This window comes from Canis lupus, chromosome 23 (assembly GCF_011100685.1).
Source record: "Canis lupus familiaris isolate Mischka breed German Shepherd chromosome 23, alternate assembly UU_Cfam_GSD_1.0, whole genome shotgun sequence".
NCBI lineage: Eukaryota > Metazoa > Chordata > Mammalia > Carnivora > Canidae > Canis > Canis lupus.
Genome location: NC_049244.1, coordinates 29,102,283 through 29,125,114, shown reverse-complemented (window position 1 = coordinate 29,125,114; position 22,832 = coordinate 29,102,283). Strand labels below are relative to the sequence as shown.

The 22,832-nt window shown below is 39.9% G+C and overlaps 1 protein-coding gene across 4 annotated transcripts in view; it reads left to right on the top strand.

Moving 5' to 3' along the window:
* Positions 1 to 5,146: 5,146 nt before the first annotated feature.
* MRPL3 (mitochondrial ribosomal protein L3) overlaps positions 5,147 to 22,832 on the top strand; it is a 39,363-nt gene continuing 21,677 nt past the window's right edge. For 2 of the 4 annotated variants that reach the window (XM_038570848.1, XM_038570849.1), the window contains exons 1-6: positions 5,148 to 5,408; positions 6,402 to 6,586; positions 7,883 to 7,974; positions 10,273 to 10,371; positions 18,994 to 19,093; positions 21,641 to 21,701. In XM_038570848.1, the coding sequence (XP_038426776.1) occupies positions 5,317 to 5,408; positions 6,402 to 6,586; positions 7,883 to 7,974; positions 10,273 to 10,371; positions 18,994 to 19,093; positions 21,641 to 21,701 (629 nt within the window). In that variant the 5' untranslated portion in view covers positions 5,148 to 5,316. Of the gene's footprint in view, positions 5,409 to 6,401; positions 6,587 to 7,882; positions 7,975 to 10,272; positions 10,372 to 18,993; positions 19,094 to 21,640; positions 21,702 to 22,832 lie in introns of all 4 variants that reach the window. The other 2 variants (XM_038570850.1, XM_038570847.1) reach the window with 2 other exon arrangements.

The window sequence follows — 22,832 nt, the reverse complement described above, 5'->3', positions numbered from 1 at the left end:
AGAAAAGAGATTAGATGGAGCCCAGTGATTTCAGCGAGAGATCGCCTGCTCTATTTGAAGGTAATTTATGTAATAGTGACCAGCAGCTCCTCTCAGAAACTCGGCGGGGACGCTCATTGGTTGCAGCAGGATGTGCGCCTCGTGGACTGAAGACAGCATTTGGCCCTGGGTTGGAAATTCCTGCTTTAAAAAGCCATTTTGTTCCATTTAGAAATAAAGTGGGAGTGAAAGCCATGCCCCGTGATGCTTCGTGGCTAATAAAACTGCAAAGGCATTTCTGCCTGGGCATCGAAGATTATTTTAAGCATCATCTCCTGGGCTCCTCGGTTACTAAGGGAATCCTGGCTCAGCTCAGCCGCGCAGACAGGCGAGTTGCCATGACGACCCTGCCAGGCCTGGTTGGAGTAGAAATACCAGATAGAGGAACGGCTGTCACTTCCTGACTCCTGAGCAGTCAGGCTGTCAGGGCCCTCCCTGCCCCTTGCAGTTTGCCTCTCCTCCTGGATGCACTCGCTGCCCAGTCCTTGCCACTAGGGGGCACAGGCACAGCTGGATGGCCCTCAGGGTCAGTGGCTCACCCTGTTGGATGGTCAGTCTCCCCTTCCATTCCAGAGTGTGTTGTTCACGCTGGCCATATTCAAGTTCTCTTGGGCACCCACAGTCCTACAAGCCTGGCCTTTGTCTCTCTGAATGGAGGATGTAGTAGACACTTACCCAGAAGCTGTACTAGGGAGCAGAAGAAAATCTGGAATAAACCCTTTTTCTTTCCTATAAAACAACCCAGACATAATCTAGACCTTTTTTTTTACAGGGTAAAGTTGTCATGGTAAATGTGTCAGCAACTGGTCAATTCCTACAACTACTGAGATGCCTTCCTTTCTTTCACATGGAATTAAATGCACATGGTGTTTGCAAAAAGATTATATTTTCTAAGGATGGCTATAACAATGTCTCCCATCCCACCTGCTCTTCCTACAAGGTGATCTTGCCATGTTCACACTGAAGGGTAGGTTTATGTTCTTTCCCCTTGAATCTGGGCTGACTTGTATCTGAAGTGGTGCCATGTAATTTAGGAAGGTAGGTTATAAAAGGCGACATAGCTTACATCTGGTTCTCTTGAGATTCTTGCTTTTGGAACCCAGCCGCCATGCTATGAAGAAGCCCAAGCAGTCCCATGGAAAGAGCATATATAGATATTCCAGAGAACAGCCTAGTTGAGGTCCTGGATGATGGCAGCATCAGGCAACAGACATGGAACGAATGAGCCTTCAGATGATTTCAGCCCCTCAGCCGACATCACCTCCAGTCTCTAAGTCATCCCAGCTGAGCTCCCAAACACAGGAACAAGCCATCCCCACTGGGCCCTTTCTGTATTCCTAACCAGCAGAAGCCACACAAGTAATAAAGTGGTGGTTGTTCTAAGCCAAAAACTTTGAGGTGGTTTATTACTCAGCAATAGTAGCTGGAACCATGTTCCCTTTACTTGGAATGTCCTTTCCCTACTCTGTTTCTGTGCACTCTTATTCTCCTCTCAAGTGTAATTCAGACATTAGCTTCTCTGTATCCCACCTGGGGAACTTTGTACATATACCTTTACTTTGGCACTTATCATTTTGGTTCTTTACCTCCCCTGCCTTGCCTGCTGTACTGTAAGCTCCTTAAGGACTGAAGTTATTTTGTCTTGCTTGTAAAATGTAAAATGGTGACCATATCTTCATTATTGTCAGGAGCAATCTTGACGGTATCTATTCTGAGCCCAGTGTTTGGCATGTAAAATGCCCCCTAAAGAGCAGGCATTACCATTATTATTTTATTACTATTTTATCACTGCATTTAGTACAGTGTGATTCAAATTCATTTACTAGGCCAGCCAATATTTGCCGAGCACCCACTATGTGCCAAGCACTATATATTTTATAGTTGATATTCAATAAATATTTCTAACATATGTATGTACAAAATAATGCAATTAGCAATGGATATGAGGTTTCTTCCCCAGAATTATTTTTCTCAAACTCAAAAGTAAACTTGAAAATACAAGTTATCTTTTATCTTTTTTATCTTTTTGTCATATCCCAAAAAGATCCAAAATCAAGGTCTGTTTATTCTATGAATTACCAGCATCTAGGACTTTGGGCTTAAAGGTTTATATTCATTTTCTATCATTGCCATAAAAAATTACCACAAACTTAGTGGCATAAAAAGACACAAATTTATCATCTGACATTTTTAGAGGTCAGAAGTCTAACACAGGTTTTACTGAGCTAATCTGAAGGTGTTGGCAGGGCTGCATTCATTTGTGGATGAAAGCACCCACTCCTTGCCTTTTTTATCTTCTAGAGGCCACTCACATTCCTTGCCATGTGGACTCCTTTCTCCATCTTCCAAGCCAGCAGAGGCAGGCTGTATCCTTTCCACGTTACATCTGTCTTGCAAAATTTTTCTATTCTTGTAGCCAGGAAGGTTCTCCGAACTGAAATTGGGATATTCATGTGATTACCTTTAGGGCCCACCTAGACAACCCAGGATAATTTCTACATCTTGAGGCCTTTAACCCTAATCACATCTACAAAGTCCTTTTTGCCATGTGCCAGAACACAGTCACAGGTTCCAAGGATTCAGATATGGAAAACTTTGGGGAGCATTATTCCGTCTTCTACAAAGAACTTCACTTAAGAAGCCTAGAAGGTGCCTCAGCTGAACAAACCCTGCTCCTCTACCATCTCACGGATGAAGAAACAGAGAGGTAAACAGAGAGGTGACTTACTCAGTGTGACACTGCCGGTTAAGTTTCAAGCTGAGATTGGACACCCAAGTCTCTTGACTTTGAGCTCAGAATTCTTTCTGCTACTCAAAGTTGGCCCACTTACCATCACCTACATGACCTCCAGCTTGTTAGAAATGTAGACTCTCAGGCCTTACCTCAGACCTATGACATCAGTCTCTGCATTTCTATCAAGATCCCCAAGTAATTTTTAAGTACCTTTAGGTTTGAAAGGCACTGATCTAGGAGATCATAGAGCCTCCTGTTTCTTTCCTAACAAGAAAATTGTACACGATCAATGGGTAAGTATCTCAAGCAGTTTGGCCACATCACTCTCTCCTGAGCCCAACTGGTTCTGATCCAGGCTGATTAAACCTCTAAGGATGCAGACTGAACACAACCATTCCCAGTCCCTTTTGTCTGGGGCAACCTCTGAATGTCAAGTTTGGTGTTCTAATATTGTGCTGTACAGCTTTCTCTTCTTGGGAGCAGTCAAGGCACTTGGACTCTGAGTCACCTTGCCTGGGATCAACTCCTAAAACTACCACTTAACGTAACAAACTTGAGGTCTGTGAACCTGGATGAGCTGCTTGTTTTCTTTGTGCCTCAACTTCCACATCTGCAAGTGAGCATGAGAACAGTAGTACCTACATGACAGGTGAGTAGTGACTTAACGTATGTAAAGCACTTAGGAGAGTGCCTACCACTCAGCAAGAGTGAGGTGTTAGCTATTTCTCATTTTTCTGGGTATTCATTTTCCAAGAATAATCAAAATCCCAAATGAACTCAGTCTCCAGGAATTTCTCAAGACTTTATCTTCTGGGATCAGAGGGGACACCCTGACCATGGTTCCAGGTGACAAGAATACTCACTGATCTAGAGCCACACTCCAGCCATCAGAACTATACTGGCATCAGGAGAAAGACCAGGAAGAAGAATCCTGCCTTTGGTTTAAAGTATTTGGTCCCCTGGCATGTGATGTTCCACTGTCTATTGCTAACACTTTTGTTCAGTCATCAAAGAATTTTAAAGCAACATACATGGGTTTAATTAAGTGTTATTTGGAAGTATCCAGGGTAAACACAATAGCAATTGGTTGAATAGAAAAGCAAGCAAAGCGAAGATTTTGAACCTACTTAATTCCAAGTAGTAACCAGGAATTGATCATTGCCTGGATATCTTAAGCCAGGCTAGCCAGATCACTAATAAAAAGAGGCTGTTGAAATAGCTAAATTTTAAAGCTCTTATTCCCAAATTTCTACCAACACCCATTAAGCAAATAAGGAAATGGACTTTTGAAGTAGAATGAGTGCCCAAGGCACACACATGCTGATTAGGCTGGGTCTGGGACGCAGGACAAGGCTTTATTTGTAGAGAAGATTTATGAGGTAGGCACTGCTGCATCACAAACACCCTAACACTTACTCAAAGTAAGAGTCATCATTTATTTTCTTTGGCATTTCTTCTGGTCAGGAACCTGTGAGTTCAGGCTCAAGCTGGGCAGTTCAGGCTCAAGGTCTTTCAGCAGATGCAGTCACCTGAAGGGTGGTCTGGGACCTGAGGGTCCAATTCTGGGTGGCTCGCTTCCAGCTGGAAAGGAGCCTCTCTACAGGGCTGTTTGGGTGTCCGCAGGACAGGACCGCTGCCTTTCCCCATAGGGAGCACTCCAACAGACCAAGACAGAAGTAGCAATACCCTGTATGACCCTGCCCTGCAAGTCACACAACATCACCTTGGCCATGCCCTATTATTAATACATGCTGGCCCTGTGTCTGTACCAGCTCTGTCCCTCTGCCAGATGTACTACTGTGGACCAGCACCAAAATTCTGAGTCCCTGTTCCCTCATTTGTAATATAAAAATAACAATTTCCAGGGCACCTGGGTGACTCAGCGGTTGAGCATCTACCTTCGGCCCAGGTCGTCTTCCCAGGGTCCTGGGTTCGAGTCCCAATCAGGCTCTCCAAGGGGAGCCTGCCTCTGCCTCTCTCTGTGTGTCTCTCATGAATAAATAAATGATCTTTTTTTTTTTTTTTTTTTTTTAGAAAAACGAAAAAATAAAAAATAATGTCCTTTCGGGGCTGTTTTGAACATAAATCAGTAGAACAATATCAAGGGCTGTTCAGTACAAGGAGCTGCCACACAGTGTGCATTATTTTTAAGTGATTTCGCTTCCTTAAGGAGCCTGTCCCCGGGTCGCCTCATTCTTGCAAAGTCTAAACTCCAAACATTCTTTTTTTTTTTTTTCTTTTAAACCCCTGGAGAGACAAGTGAGTCAGTCCCTGCCCTCCCTACTCTAACTCAGACCCAAAGTAGGACTCTCCCGAGGCGGAACTCTAATTCCCGGGGTGACTCTAGTGCCCGGGACGCATTGGGAAGCGGACCGGAAGTGGCTCCTCCGGCTCCTTTCCGGTCCCCGAGGGCAGCGGCAGGCAGCCGGCGGGACGTTCCTGGGAGGCTCGAGGCGGGCTGGCGGCTGCAGCGCGGGGACGCCTTGAAAGCAGAGCGGCGGGACGCCAGGAAGAGTAGCGGGGCGAGCCCTCCCGGCCACTCCATGTCTGGTTGGAGGCTGCTGGCCCAGGCCGGCGCCCAGGTGCTGGGCTGCAGCGCGGGCGGCCCGGGTGCTGCCCGGGGCTCGGCAAACAGGTGGGTGGGGGAGGGGGAGGTATGGTCCCTGCAAAACACACCTGGAGCCGAGCTTTGGCCCCCGGTGCGGACGGGTGCGCCCTGGGTGGACGGGGAAGGGGCTCCGTCCAGACCACAGGCGCAGGGGACTCAGAGCGTTACTCCAAGCAAGTGCCCATTGAAGGAGTGAGGGGGGATTTTTTTTTTTTTTTTTTTAATGTTTAACATTTATGAGCCAGCGCCTGGCAGGGAGCATTACCAACAGGATTAACACCTACCAATTAGTGGGCGTTTTCTATGTACCGAATGCTTTGATAGGTGTATTAGGCGCCGCCTTAGCTCAGTAGCCTCACGAGGTAGAATTGCTGCCCTTATGCATTTTACAGACACTGCCATGATGATATTTTGCAGATAAAAACAGAAGCTTGGAGAAGTAACTTAGTGTAAAGCTGGGACTCCGACCTGGATGTACCCGACCACGAAAGGTGGATAGACAGCAGAGAGTCTTAACTTTTCTGACCCTCCCGTGCAAGAATTTACCTCCTTCCCAACACAAGGTCTTTCTTGCGTTCAGGTTCTCAGAGAGATCATGTCTTTTACGGATCTTCTGAGCCTAGGCCTTGTCATTGCTGGGAAGAGGTGGGCTTGTCAGAGGGAGAGAGAGAGAGAGATCAGCATCCCACATTGTTACCCCCGCTGGGCTTAAACTATTAAGGTCCACCTACAAATGGATCAGGGCTTCCTGTGTCTAGGTAGGACAGTTCTGTTAGAAGTTGGTTTATAACAGCAGAGGGGATGAAGGCCTTTTACTCTAGGGTCATCCCTTAAACAATTAAGTGTGAAGCCCATTATTATAAGGAATGTCCGGGGGGGGGGGGGGGGGCGCGACTTGCACGGACTCCAAATCCTTTTCCTAAGGCCCAGACTACACTTTCTAACTCATGTGACCTCCCTCCCCCGCATTAAATGGGGGAAGCCTTTTATGTTTTGGTTTTCTAATTTTTGTTTTCATAGAACAGACATTTGGCTTTTGGTTAGAAGTCTCCATGGCAGAAGTGGTACATGGTGGGATGAGCATCTTTCGGAAGAAAACGTCACATTTGTTAAGCAGTTGGCCTCTGATGAAAATAAAGCCCAGTTAGCAAGTAAACTGTGTCCTTTGAAAGATGAACCCTGGCCTCTACATCCTTGGGAACCAGGTAGTTATTTTATATTTGATAGTCTCTCATTTTCCTAATTACTGTGTGTGGCTGGCACATCCAAAATCATAGTGACTGCCTGATGAATTTATCATGTCATGAATTTACTTTTCATGTCTTAAGTGTGTCTGTTTAATTGAGGTTTGGTTTGCAAGGTTATGTCTAGCATGCTGGTTTACTATTAGTGAATATCCGATGGTAATCAAGACTTCTTCAAGAAACTGTTTCGTAGGTGAAGGGAAGATCATTCTGCATATGTTTTTTGTTTCCTTCAGATTAAAAAAAAAATGTATAAAATAAACCAGAGAAGAAAAGTTAGAGGAGTATGATCTAAAACTACAGTGTGAAAAATAAATAAATAAATAAATAAAACTACAGTGTGTCACACAGATGTTTTCAGTTGGGATATCCAAGCACTCCAGGTTTGCCAAGCTTAACCCCAGAATCAGCTCCTTGTGTCCAGTAGAGTACTAAATCCATGTGTAGTGAGACTGAGAATAAGGCCTATACTGTTGAGAATGTGGTCTCTAGTTGGAGTTTATTGTGACAGTTGAATTGTATAGTGATCTGAAGTTCTTAGTGGAGGGCAGCCTGGGTGGCTCAGTGGCTTAGCGCCGCCTTCAGCCCAGGGCATGATCCTGGAGACCTGGGATCGAGTCCCACGTTGGGCTCCCTGCATGGAGCTTCTCCCTCTGCCTGTGTCTCTGCCTCTCTCTCTCTCTCTGTGTCTCTCTCATGAATAAATAAATAAAATCTTTTTTTTTTTTTAATAAAATCTTTTTAAAAAAAAAAAAGTTCTTAGTGGAGCAACTTTACTAACGTGTGCAAGAAATCTAAGTGGCATGGTGGAAGCTGACATATTTAGCCACTTGACCACTTGTGTCATCCCTGTAACACCAGCTAAGTTCTTAGAATTTGAGCAGATATTTTCTAATTAATGCACTTAGATATGAATTGATACTAGAAAAGCAAATTGTAATGATGGATTTATCATGCCCTCCATTAATACCATTATTTTAAAGCCAGAATATATCAGTTTACCTATTTTCTTTATTTTGTACAGTTTTCCTATATTTACTCATTATATAGAGATTTATTAAGTAACAATATGTTACCTAGCCATGCTTGAAGTCTGTTATATCTCTAAGGAACAGTAATGTTTTACTCTGAATATATTAGCATGTTTCTTACCTGCCTGTTGCTCATATTGGAACCACAGTATAGGAAATACTGTTGCTTCATTTTGGCAAATGTTGAAAAAGTTTGTAATAACATTGATTTGTTTTTAATTATCAGGTTCCTCTAGAGTAGGACTTATTGCACTGAAGCTGGGTATGATGCCTTTATGGACCAAAGATGGTAAAAGGCATGTGGTCACATTACTTCAGGTAAGAAAGAAACAGAAGATGTAACAGATGTGTACATGTGCCAAGATCTGAGTGCAAACCTGAATGGGCAATATTTGTATCCTGAAACATGTAACTCTGTGATGAAGAATGGGCTAATGATAAGCATAAATACTATTAAAGAACTTCTGAGTGTTTCAGTGAATATTTCACTCTTGCCTGTGTGGTGGCCTTCTTGGTATTGGCATAGGGATAACTACAACAATGAGTTAAAAAAAGATTGTAACTTAGCTTCTCACAGGTGTACCAGTTCAATTCATCATTGGAAAAAAATCTCAGTCCCATCTTATTTTCATTCTTTCAACCCAAAATTAAAATTTTGATCTCTTTCCTAACTTAGAATGTAACATTTCTTGTCTGGGGAGGGAGCATCTTGTTCTCTGAGATAAGACAAACTCTAATGGTTAAGAAGCGGGCCCTGGAACCAGAAAACCTGACTTCATATCTTGGTTCCACCACTTCCAACTGTGTTCCTTAAAACCGTGTCTCCTCTGCAAAAGATATAATTGTATTTGGTAAAAAGAAATAGATATTACCTACCTTTAAGGTTTTTGTGAGGGTTGTACAAGGTAATAAATGTCACACACTCTGAAACAGTGTCAAATGTTTAATATACGTTAGCTGCTGTTGTCATTACAATTATTATTAGAGAAAGATCACTGATTGAGTTAGGAGATCCTTATTCCCCAAATCACTTTGGATGCCTGAGTTCATTTTTGGGGACTAGTCTTAGAAAAATGATTAGACAGATACTGGTGACTAAAATGAGAGCTCATGCACATAGGCCCAGGGGGCCTGCAAGCCTTTGGACATTTTTATTGACTCAATGATCAAAGAAGATTATGGGTTCTAAAACTGTAAGAAATTTTGGGAGCTTTCAGGAGTACTGGTGAGATTGTGCATTGGTACAACCACTTCGGAAAACAATTTAGCACAATAATGTGGTAAAGCTGAGATAGGTGAACCTTGTAGTCTAGCAGTTCCACTCCTGAGTGTCAGTAGAAAATTTGAACTTCATTACTTTACAACAGTAAAGAGCAGTATTGCTCTTAATATTCCAAAACTAGAAATAATCCTAATGTCCAACAGCAGAATGGATAAATAAGTCATGGTATTCACAGAATGGAATGCTGGATAGCAATGAAAATGAACAGAAGAGTGTTACACACAACAATATGGATGAAACTTAGAAATATAAACAAGTGAAAGAAGAAAGACATGGACAAGTACATACAGTCTGATTCTGTTTATACAAAATCTAGAGCAGGCAACAATAAACTAGATGGTTTCAAAAATAGCAATTGTAGGGACACCTGGGTGGCTCAGCGATTGAGTGTCTGCCTTTGGCTCAAGGCGTGATCCCAGGTCCTGGGATCAAGTCCCACATAGTGCTCCCCATGAGGAGCCTACCTGTGTCTCTGCCTGTCCCTCTGTGTTCTCTCATGAATGAATAAATAAAATCTTTAAAAAAAAAAAAGCAGTTGTAAAGAAAAATAAGTAAAGCATTACCTACCATAAGGGTCAAGAATAGTAGTTACTTCTAGGGCAGTGCTTTTCAAATTTAATGAGCCTCTATCATCTAGAAGGTTTATTTAAAAAAAAGGAGATTCTGATTCAGTTGATCTGGCCTGGGGCGTGAGGATCAGCATTTTCACCAAGTTCCCAGGTGATGTTGATGCTGCTTGTTTGAGGACCACACTTTGAGAACCACTGCTCTGCTCTAGGGGTTAAAAAAAAAAAAAAAAAAAGTGGGGAGGGAGATTATTGGAAGGAGAAACACAGGCTTTGTGGATTCTACTTCTTGACCAGGGTGGTGGTCAATGCATATTTTCTTCATAAATACTCATGTTGTAGATTTATGTTTTAGGCACTTTTTTTTTTAAGGTTTTATTTATTTATTCATGAGAGACACAGAGAGAGAGAGGGAAAGAGAGAGAGGCAGAGACATAGACAGCGGGAGAAGCAGGTTCCATGCAGGGAGCCCGATGTGGGACTTGATCCCCGGACTCCAGGATCATGCCCTGGGCCAAAGGCAGGTGCCAAACCGCTGAGCCCTTCAGGCATTCCCTCGGCACTTTTCTCTATGTGATGTCTATATGCTCTGTATTTGACATTTTTTTTAAAAGTTACTTCTATATTTGAAGATTGTGATTAGTGTTAGAGGAATATTGAGATAATTAACTTTAGGGAATTCTTAATTGTGATACGGCTTCAACACGACTGATATGTTAAAATATATCTTAGCACATACTTACTTTTTTTATATATTTGTTTCCTTAGGTACAAGACTGTCACGTTCTAAAATATACTCCAAAGGAAAACCATAATGGAAAAATGGCAGCCCTAACTGTAGGCGGAAAAACTGTATCACGTTTCCATGTAAGAATGTATTTTCATTCTTTAGAGTAGTACAGTTCATTAGTTTCAGATCTGAATTCTTTAAGTTTTGAGGCTATTCCATAGTCACAAATTTGTATTTGTCCATGAGGTAAATTGTGGATTTGAGGGACGGTGGTCTAGTGAAGCCATTGAACCCAAAATTCTGAGAGAAATTTGGGTTTGTTCTAGTACTTCTCAGTTTTTGAAACAAGCAACTTTTTGCTCTAAACTTGAGTATTTGCCCATTTGTATGGTGGGGATAAAAATACTACTTAACCTAAGAACTCTGTTACCAGAATTAATGAGATTTTTCATACATGCCTAGCATGTCAAAGATACTCAATAGGTGGTAGCTATTATGTTTTGTTGTTTTTGTTAAATTTCTCTTTTTTTTTTTTCTAAATTGTCTTAATACCTGACTCCAGCAGCATGTGAGGATTAATTTGTATATACTAGAAGGAACTTTCTTTTTGTGTGTGTGCAATTTTCTTAAATCTGAAATCACTATAACTATGAAAATACAGTGCAGTATATCATACAATCAATGAGTCATTTTTATCTTCACTGCTGTGCATATTTCCCTAAGTATATTTCACTATCAAAATTTGTAATTTTTTTAAAAAACACATGGAAAACTAAAAGAGTCATTGAAATTCCACATAAGTTACAAATTCTACAGCTTTCTCTATACCAATTCAAGTATTTTTGCGAACACTATATTTCATAAGATGCAAAACATAGTCCTTTCCAGTCACAACCACAAGAAGGAGTAAACTATATTCATAATCTTAACAAGAACGTTAATAATAAATAATTCACTGGTGTCACATACAGCATTGTTTTGGGTCTAACCTTCCTAAACCATCCCATGTTTTATATACCCTCGGCATAATTCCCTGCAATGTGAAGAGAATCGATAACATTTCAAATGTGGGTAGAAAGTATGACATGACAATCCTAAGTCCTGAAAATTTTTTAAGTCCCTAGAGCACACAGGAAGCACCCAGTTCAGACCCTCCCTAGAAGGAACTTCTTCAGTACTTTGGATACAGCTGTATTCAAACCCACATCAGGTTTTTACAAATAAAGCATTCCCCCCACACACACACACACACATAGAATACTGTTAGGGTGCTGAGTATGTAGCTTAAATTTGAAAAATCTGTTCAATTAGTATCCTTATTGGATGACTAAAGGCGGAGAACATCTTTCTAGAAATGGTGATCCTTTTCACTAATAGGTAATGAAACATCTTTAGTTTACTAAAACATACTACTTATTTTTAAGATAAACATTTTTTTTCTGTCGTAAATTGTTTATGAAATTAACATGGATGATAAATAGGATCTATACTATACAACTGTCAAAACTAGCAAGTGTTTGTTGTGTGCCTCCTATTTTGTTGTCATAGTTAACTTTGTTATATGCACTTGTTATATGCTAGGATACATAAGCATTAAGCCTATTATTTAATCTTCTCAGCATCTGAAGCTAAACAGGCTAAGGAGGCTAAAGAGGTTCAGGGCCACCCACTGGTGAGAGGTAGAGTGGCGATCAGATTTTAGAGACTTATTTCTTGTGTCTTGACACCCCTCTGGGTACTCATAGGCTAATGGAGAAGATGAACAAATAAATCCTCCATCACTATATAGTATTACACATGCAACAAGCATGGAATGGGGAAGAGCCAGTTGTGCTTAGGGAGATCCCAGAAGTTGTCACGCAAAGGAAACCAGAAAAGAAAATGGGTGTTAAAAGCATACCAGCAGGAAATACCTGTTAACATACCAGGCATATTGCAAAAATCTCATGTCATCCTGGTAACAAATCTCTTAGATAAGTAGTATTTTTATCCCCATTTTGCAGATGGGCAAAAACTGCAGCTTAGAGGGTAAAATTACTTGTTCCAGGTAGCTACTGCCGAGACACATTGAAAAGAGCCTGTGTGCTTGGGAAGAGAAGTGTGGTGTGTGAGATCTTAGTATGTGGGGGACTAATGGGGGAAGACAGTAAAGGTGCAAAGTGTACCTGTTGGGTAGAGTGCTGAAGAGTTTAGACTTCATCCTGTAGACTCCCAAGAGCTTTTCTGGATTCTCCAATTGGGACAGTGATGTGGTCAAATCCTTAACTTGGTTAACTAAATGAGAAGAATCTGTGTGCAGGGAGGACATTTAGGAAGTTGTTTTAAGCACTGGGAAGTGTCAATAAAAGGCTTTTGAACCAAGGTAGTTGTATTGGACTTGGAGAGGGGAGGGATTTGTACAAGACTGGGTGAATATGTGGTGAGGGGACACAGGCTTACAGCAGTTCCTGAGTACTTGGTTCATTTATTCACAAGAGACCCAGAGAGAGAGGCAGAGACACAGGCAGAGGGAGAAGCAGGCTCCATGCAGGGAGCCTATTGAGTACTTGGTTCAGTGCAGAAGCTATAACCTGAAATGGTGACAAGGAAAGGAAAGTTATAGACAAAAGAAATGTGTGAAGTATTTACGGAAAATTCAAGTGGAGTTTTACTATAAATAGTTGGGTATACTGATCAATGAGTTCGAAGTGGTTAAAATCATGGGAGTCCTATAGGTTGATCGGACTAGAGGCCATTTAGTCCTGTCTCTTAAGTGTTAGAGAAGGTAGCTACTTTTACATATTACAGTAGTATAGTCTATATATATTTTAATTCTGCTATTAAATCTTGACAGTTTATTGGCTGATAATTTTAGGGTTTAAGTAATTTCACAGTAATGAAGCAAACTGAGATATTTATGGAAACTTTTTAAAAAGTCAGATTTTTTCAAATGTTTGAGTTTTTAAATGGGTAAATACATGCCAGTCCTCATGTGAATAATTCTTTGATTTGATAGATGCTACTGTTTTCTCATTAACTGTACTTCTGTGTTTTTGTTGTTCAGCACCATCATCTTTATTTTCTTTACTGATTTTGTAAATTCATGACTTTATTGCCTTGATATTTATAAATTAAACATGATGTTGGGATAGTCCATTCTGCTCCAACAGATCTGTTAACATTACTTCCCAGAACTATGAGACAGTGGAAAAACGAGTAGATGTGGGGTCAGAAGAGCTGAGTTCTAATTCTGACTTCTACTAACATCCATTCTCTTACACATGAAAACCAGGAATTGGACTTGATGGTTGCTAAATCCTCTTTTAGTTCTAAACGTCTCACCCTGGTTCTTTAGTATCTTAGTTCTCAAGAAAAAAAAAAAATTAAAGTTCTACCCAAAAATGTATTTGGCAGCTCAGTTTACTCTATTTTACTTACTGAGAAAAGTGTCTTACGGATTTTATTAACATAATACTAATGATTAAAATATTTCAGAAATGGGGCACCTGGGTGGCTCAGTCAGTTAAGTGTCTGTCTTTGGCTCAGGTCATGATCCCAGGATCCTGGGATGGAGGCCCAAGTCTGGCTCCCTGCTCAGTGGGCAGTCTCCTTCTCCTCCTTCAAGTCCCCTCCCCCTGCTTGTGCTCTCTCTCATTCTCTCTCTCTCTCAAATAATTAAATCTCTAAAAATTCAGAAATGATAGTATTTTCGTACTTGAGACTGTGGTCTACACATTTTAAACTTCATTCTCTTCAGTGAATATATATATGCAGTGATAGAACGCAGCAAGGTGATACAGGTCCTATACTATGTTGTGGACTTGCACCCTCTTACACACATTTTTAATTTACTTCTCTGGTATAGGAAATGCTATAAAGATCTTTTTTGTTCTTCAAGATAAAAATGTTCTAGGGGTGCCTGGGTTAAGTGACTGACTCTTGGTTTCGGCTCAAGTCATGTTCTCAGGGCTATAGGATCAAACCCCACATCAGGCTATGCCCTCAGTGCAGAGTCTGCTTAAGATTCTCTCTGCCCTTCTTACCCATGATCACTCTTTCTTTCTCTTTCCCTCTCTCTTTCTCTCTCTAAAATAAATAAATAAATTTTCAAGAAAAAAAGAAATATAAATTTTCTAGGTCTAGAGGCCATGTATTATAATATTAAAGAAAAGCTTTGTCTTTGAATGACCTTTCTTCAGAATAAGATGTGAAAATGAGGTTTAAAAATTCTTTATAAGTAAAGAATTTGGGTTCAGAAAAGAAAAGGATTTTCAAAACTAAAAGTATGCAAATTTCCTCTTGTGTGTTGTAACCCTCAGAGAAACTGAGAATAGATTCAGTTATAGTTTTTAAAAACAAGTAGACCTATGAATATAAAATATCAAATAGTTAAGGATTCTAAAATGAATTGATTGAATCAATTTATAGTAGGGCTAGAACTGTTTTATTTTTTAACTCTCTAAAGAATTTAGGCCCCCTAGAAATTAGACTGTTTTGCTTTCGCTATTTTTGTAACTTCTTATAAATAAAAACATAGGAAGTTAAGTGGCCTTAAAAGTTGATTAAATCAATTCATCTTAGGAGCAGAGAAGCATTTTCATTGTGAGAAGGGTAATTGCAGAGAACTTTGAAGAAGGAGAAAAAAAATGCAGCCTCATAGATGGGATTATCCAAGTGTGACACTGTTGTCAGTCTTTTAAATTGCCTTTTGAAATCATTTATTTGGAAGTTAAAAAAAAAAAACACTTCTGTTATACTGCTGCTACTTTCAACTCAACTCAAGCATTTAGCGCTTCTCACGACTGATGCCTAATTAGTTTTATGATATTTTGATTTTTAAATGAAAGAATTAAAGTATTCAATTTTAGTGACGCTGGAATATAATCAAGTATTATTACCTTGTATGTTTCAGTCTGTAGTTACTTAGGTCAAGATGTTTATCTTACTTATTTTGTGTTCCTGAAAAAAGTAAAAGTTTTTTCTTAGAGGCTTCCTCCCGTACTTAGAAACTGATATTAATAAAATAGTATGCTTTTTAAATAAAATAGAATATGTGAATCTCAGAAATAAATTTAAAGTCCATTCTAAAATGTAGTAAATCTAAATTTGATACATCAGGAAAATAATTGCAAGGAGGCACATTTTTATTTATTTATTTATTTGTTTTTAAAAGATTTTATTTATTTATTCATGAGAGACACAGGGAGAGAGAGGCAGAGACACAGGCAGAGGGAGAAGCAGGCTCCATGTAGGGTGCCCAATGTGGGACTCGATCCCAGGACTCCAGGATCATACCCTGGGCTGCAGACGGCACTAAACCACTGAGCCACCCGGGCTGCCCAGAGGCATATTTTTATTTATTTATTTTAATTAATTAAGATTATTTATTTATTTATTCATGAGAGACAGAGAGAGGCAGAGACACAGGCAGAGGGAGAAGCAGGCTTGATGCAGGGAGCCTGACATGGGACTCGATCCGGGGTCTCCAGGATCATGCCCTGGGCTGAAGGCGGCACTAAACCGCTGAGCCACCTGGGAAAAACTATAGGGAATGACTGGGATGAAATTACGTCCTCCCTCTTCGAGGAAAGGAGGAGGGATAGCTTCTTGAGAAAACAACTTTTTGTGGGCGTCCAGAGCACGGCTTCCCAGCATCAGCCACACGGTTCCTCTGGGGAGCCCCAGGGACATTCCCAGGGTTTGTGGGCTAATCCAGACATTCACATTCTATGCTTATAGGCCAGTGCCACCCGATTTCATGTCAACCAAAGGCAGCCTTCTCAGTAAGTTACAAAGTGGCACTAACAATTTACATTTTAAACTAAAATCATGGAGTAACTGAAGTTTGCTACATATTCACATATTCTGTAGTTAAGACTGGCTGCACAGATAATCTGTCAGATTGGGAGCCAAGATGCTTGGTTAACAGTAAATCATCAGCGTTGTCTTGAGTTGGTTAGGGTCTTTCAATTGATGCTGTTCTTTTTTGATTATAAATTGCTCTCGGTTTGATTTCATAGTAGTTTAGTTTCTTAAAGATTGTTCATCCTCGGACTAAGTCATGATCTTTATTTTAGGCCTATAATTTTTTAATAATTGGACTTGAAGATAATATTGTAACACAGTAATGTTGTGTGCCAAGAACTGATGCAGCAGCAAGAGTGGAAAGGTACCTGGAGAGGCAAACCAGGACTTCACACCTGGATGGATGTCTGCCTTCCATCTTTTGTGTCTATATCTGTATCAAGAGTCTTAAGAATTAAGAAAAGAAAAAAAGACCCGGGACATTATTTTAAGGAAATGAGATATTCATAAAGTGTTCTATTCAAATATTTTTAAAAGAATTATTCAAGGGTATTTGCAGAAGCAGAAAAACGGGCAGGGTTAGAGGGAAGAGCAGGCAGCAGGACCTTTCAGGAGCTAGGGATGTAGCAGCAACTAAAGCTTCTGTTCTCAAAAAGCTTATATTTTGGTGGGATTGGGAATGAAACAGGGAGACTGGCATAGAAGATAAACAATAAAAAAATGTGTATCACAGGACGCCTGGGTGGTTCAGTGGTTGAGTGTCTGCCTTTGGCTCAAGGAGTGATCATGGGGTCCCGCCCTGAGTTCCCCATAGGGAGCCTCCTTCTCCGTCTGCCTATGTCTGCCTCTCTGTGTGTCTCATAAATAAAAAAAAAAAAAATGTATATCACAACAGAAGTGCTTTGTAGACTAATAAAGTGTGCTGAGGGGATTGTGAGTGACAAAGTGGTGCTATTTTAGATGGAATAATCAGGAAAGGTAATATTTAGATGGAGGCCTGAATAACCTGAGGGAGCATGTCCTGCAAAAATGTGAAAAGCATTCTAGGCAGAGAAAATAGTATGTACAAAGGACCTGAGGTCATTGTTTAATGTGTTCTTGGAATGTAAGGAGTGCATTGTACCTGAAGCAGCATGACCCAGGAGAGTGGTCTAGGTCAGATGGTATAGAACCTTGTAAACCATTAAAGGATTTAGGGTTGATTCTGTATGAGATGGAAGCCATGTGGAGACATGTTTTAGCTTGAATTTTAAAAGGATCATGCCAGCCTGTGACTGGAGAATAGATCATGGGGTCAGGTGTGTGGAACTTTAGAGACCAATTAGGAGGCTATTAAAATAATCCAGGCAAAATTTGGGGTGCACGTGAGAAGTAATTGATATGGGCTTTATTTTTAAGTAGTGTCTGTAGGAACTGCTGATGAGTGGGACATGGGATGTGACAAAAGAGTCAAAGGAGACCACAAGATTTTGGGTCCAACCAACAGAGGTATGGAGTTGCCATTTATTGAGATTTGGGAAACCGGGGGAAGGCAGGCTTCTAGGGGGAAGTTGAATTCAATTTTAGACATATCAGACCTGAGTCGCTGTATGACATCAAAGTGAGATACTGAGTTAGTGGTTAGACAAATGAATTTGTAGTTCAGAGTAGAATTTGTGATTGAGGTTAGAAATGTGGGGTTATTAGCATAGGAAGGAACTGAGAGAGTGAAAGTCTCAACGAGAGAGTTGTCTGTCACCTATGCCAAGCATTGCTGATAGAGCCATTAAGATAAGTATTGACCAATGTATTCAGCCACACAGAGATGGTTGGTGACCTAGATAAGCACTTTGCATTCAGTGTTTAGGGGTTGCAGGCACCTGTTATAGTGGGTTTGAGAGAATGGGAAGATAGAAAGTAGATTCAGCAGAAATCTTTCAAGGAGCATTGTCGTAAGTGGGAATGGAAAGATGACCTAAAGGAGACTATCTGGTCAAGGGAAAGTTTTGTTTTAATGTGAGTTATTGTGACATCTTTGTATACTGATAAGATAGTTCCAGTAGAAAGGGAAATTGGTGACTCAGAAGGCAATGGGGACAAGTCAAGAGTAAAGCCATTAAATAGGTGGGAGAGGGATGGGATGAGTACACAGTGAAGGATTTGGCTTCTAATAAGAGCGTGGACAGTGCACTTACCATTGTAATTTCCAGCCCCAGTTTCACATCAGAATCATAGAGAGTACTTAAAAAACATACTGACACCCACATGACACCTTAGACCAGTGAAGCTAAGCAGAAGGCCCTTGGCATTGGCACTTTCTAAAAGTGCCCCATGTGCATCTCATTCAGTCTGGAGTGGGATGGGGGATGACAGTAGGTAAGTGCTGATGCAGGCAGTTTGATTGGGTGATAAGACCTTGGGGAAATGCTCCTGTTCTTCTGTGTTTTTAGTGAAATCTGAAGCTCAAAGAGGGGAGAAGGAGGGTTTAAAAGAGGTCATGACTTTGTGACTTTGGAGAATGTGAGAAGGATTTTAAATAGGGAAACGTAGTTTGGCCAGACCACTTTGGGACTCACTTTGAAGTTTGTGGTCATATATTTGAACGTGACTCAGTGTATTTTCCTCCAGCTGCTCGGAAGCAGGTGCAGAGTACACAGAATTGAATTTCCCAGGATTGGGGTTCTTGATACTTATAGTCCCCATTCAGAATTCAGATTTTAGCACAACTCTGTTTCTTTTCCTGCAGAGTAAAGATCTTTCACTATGTAGTGTGTATGAGCTCCACCATGCCTCTGGTTAGATTCTAGGTGTAATGGATTATAGATCAAAATCTCACCTCCCTTAAATAAGGGGAGTATGGTGCTCTTTGTTCATTAGGGGAACAGAATGCTTTTAATGATTTGTTCTCCGGTTGTTAATAATTTGGTTTAGATCTCTGTGCATTGTACTCCACCTTTAGTATAATGGGTTACTTATGTGTACTGCTTTTCCTCTAGAAATCTACATCTGTATTGGAATTTTACCAAGAACTTGGATTGCCGCCAAAACAGAAAGTTAAAATATTTCATGTAACAGATAATGCTGTGATTAAGCCAGGTAATCTGAGGTTGGGGAGAGGAGGGAGGCAAAAATACCCAAATACATGATTTGTTTAATGTTAGGCCTTTCAGTAAAGCTGAATCCACAATACAAAGTCCCAAACATTTACTTTTAAATATAAAGCAGTTATCTGATTTAATCACTAGGACAAACAAGTCTTTTTCTTTTTTGACTGGGAAGAACTATAGAGAACTTTGTTTTCCATTAAAGAGGGAGGAATACTTTTGTTTTTAATGTACAAAGAGTTTCACATTTGGAAAAGCCACTAACTTATTTTTTTAACTTTAAAATAAACCTTTAAAATGTGAAGTTCACTCTGTGTAGGCTGTCATTTTAATAAGTGAAGAATAGCTAAACTCTCACTGAGATAGAAGAATTTGAGAAAATAGGAAACAAGAAGGTGACCATAGCACCTTGATGTAGAGATTCTTACTTAAAAATTCCAAAGTGGGACGCCTTGGTGGCTCAACCAGTGAAGTGTCTGCTTTCAGCTCAGGTCATGATCTCAAGGTCCTAGGATTGAGCCCCACCTCAAGCTTCCTGCTCAGCAGGGAGTTTGCCTCCCCCCCCCCCCCCCGCCCCCTTTTCTCTCTCTCTCTCTCTCTTCCCCTACCTGTCACTTGTTCTCCTTCTCTCTCAAATAAATAAAATCTTTAAAAAAAAATAAAAATTCCAAAGTATTTTCCCTACTCCTTGAAATGTCAAAAAGTATGATTTGGCAACACGGTTATTGCATTGGTTTTGTGTAGTTGACAACATTTTGACATCTTTGAACTTAAGAAAAGCTTCCTGATCTCTTGAATTTGAGTTCTAACAAGTAGATAGTAGAAGGATATTTTAAGATTTGGTATTTTAATATCTGGACAGAATTTCATGAAGTAAAATATAAGTGCAATAAGCCTTCTTAATTGGAGTGACAGAGGATCAGTCTTGATATAAGCTAGAATTAAAAGTATTTTTTGAAGTGCAAGTTTTGTAATTTGAAGCTAAAGTGAGCAGAACTGAGGTAACAAATGTAAAAATTAAGTCCCTGTTAATATTTGTTGTAGCTCAAGCCATGTGAAATTGTTTCAGTGGGTGAAAGTGGTCAAATATCAGCAGTACAGGTCATTCAACCTCCTAGAAATTCAGTTAGTGTTAATCTCGCCTATTTTTTCTTAATTCAGGGTTTTTCTTTGCCCATACAAATCTAGGTTAGGTCCTACATTAAAGGATACTACCTTCTGAAATTCCATAGTACTGTACTCCCTGGGGGTTTTTTTGTTTTGTTTTGTTTTGTTTTAATTTTATTTATTTATTTATTCATGAGAAACACGGAGAGAAAGAGACCCAGAGACACACAGGCAGAGGGAGAAGCAGGCTCCATGCAGGGAGCCTGACATGGGACCCGATCCCGGGTTTCCAGGAGCATGCCCTGGGTTGAAGGCAGCGCTAAACTGCTGAGCCACCTGGGCTGCCTGACTTGCTGTTTAAACAAGCCATAATTAGCATTCAGTTGCATTTTCTACTACTACTATTATGGCTTTTTTTTTTTTTTTTTTTTTCAAAGAAAAAAGAAGTCTCTTAATTGTTGATGTTAATGTTGATTCTTCACCTAGATAATAAATGTTTGAGGTCAGGACCATGTCTTATCTATTTTATTTCTAACTGTACATATGGTAAGTGCCCTATAAATATTTGCAGATTGTCAGATAGTTCTCATAGAGTCAATTCCAAATTGATGCAAACAAAATGTTGTAAAGGGCTTTCACATACAAAATTCCTCTAAATAACATGTTTTTCTTGTGCATTTTAACTAAGATTCTATTTACACCAACTAGTTTTGGAAATGTTAGTCTATAAAACTGGGAGTATTGATAATGACACTTTTTCAGAATTCCAAATTATCCAGTCATGTGCTGGAATAACTATTTTATTGGCACAGTGACCAAACTACCAAAAATCTGACATATATGGGCTTTATGTGATATCATAGATGCTGTAATCACTGCCCAGTGTCAATGGACCTGGGATCAAACAGTCAAAGTTCCTATTTTTGGATAATGTATTTCTAATGTTTAAAAAAGATTTGATCCAGCCACAACATTTTTGAGTCATTCTTTTATTTTTATTTTGTTATATGCAATCGGAAAGGTATCTTAAGTCACTATATTATTCACCAAAACAACAAAGAATTATCAAACTCGTGTATTTACCAACAAGAACACTATGCTTATCAGGATGTGAATTGCCCATTTCAGCCAGTACCACATTGGCCTCCATAAGGGTACAAGCCCATGAGCCACCTGTGGTCTGTTGGTCTCACTCCAGCACCATGTGCCTTGTCCTGGGACACATTACACATTGCTCTTCAGCCCATGTACAGTCAAGGCATGTTTGATGAACAATTTTATTACTTTATTGTTGATGTTTTAGGAATTATAATTGCAGAATAGAATCTTCTACTTTTTTTTAAATCTGATAGGCTTCCTAGATGTAGTTTATATTTAGTGAAGTTGTTTCTGCTCTGACAAATTTCATACTGATTGTTTTCTTTTCATAAAGGCACTCCTCTTTATGCTGCTCACTTTCGCCCAGGACAGTATGTGGATGTCACAGCCAAAACGTAGGTCCATATAACAGATTCTTTTCCTTTTGTTTTCCTTATATATTAAAATGTAGTGGAGTGAGGCTAAGTATAGTCTTTCACGTCATTGAATAAAGATTAAGTAACTGTTATTCTCATCTGTAATTCTATAATGTCACTATACTGGATTTTAAATTGCACTGGATTAGTTGTATGTGAACATCAAGTTACAAGGTTTGAAACTGGGATGTAATGCTTCTTGAAATGGGACTACGAGAAAGGTCACATTACTCAGGTTCTTTGTGGCTTGGGCCCACTTCTATTTTTAAGACCAAAGGCTATATATGGTTTGATGGTGAAATATAAATGAACAATGTTACAGAGTTCTTTTGAGATTGTGTCCTCTAGTAATTGATGGTTCTTTCCAACTGTAGGAAACAGTTAAATTAGAAACATTTTATACTGTTTGTGATGGTTGTTTTGCTTAAGGTTCCCCTAGGGTAACTATAAAACATTTTGTTAACTGTGTGAAAAGCCTATCAGAAACAGGAAGAAGTAGTATTACACCTTAGGCCTCTACTAGATGGTGTTGTCTCTCAGTACTAGACAAGTGAGACTTCATAAAAACAGAAATGTTTTATATCCCAACAAGGGTTTAATTTGGTAGAAATCAACACTTAATTTTAACACTAACAGAAATACTGGCTTTGAGTCATGTCCAGAGTGGGAAGAAAAGCAGTTTTTTTTAAATTTGGTTAAGGTTACTTCACTGTAGAATGAAGTAACTGAGTCCTTACAGATGTTTATGTAGAAAGTGTTCAGTATATGTTAATAGAATCTGCATGACTAGTCTAAACCGAACTCCCAAATATCAACTCTTGGCTATTCCTGTTTCTTGTTCTGTCAACCCAGATGATGATTTTACTTCTTTGTGTGCCTCGATTTCCTCCTTTTTTTGTCATCCGATAAGGTCTGCAGCCTATGTCATTCTGACAGTGGTCCACATATGCTCTAGGTAGTCTTACAGTCACAGTGACTGAGCCAAAGAGCTTTTATCCAAGGAAACCAGATGAGCACCAGCATTAGTTTTCTTAATGGGGTCAGTTAGATATACTTTATTTCCACACCATTATTGCCTGCTTTCAAATGAGCTATTGCAAATGGCTTTAC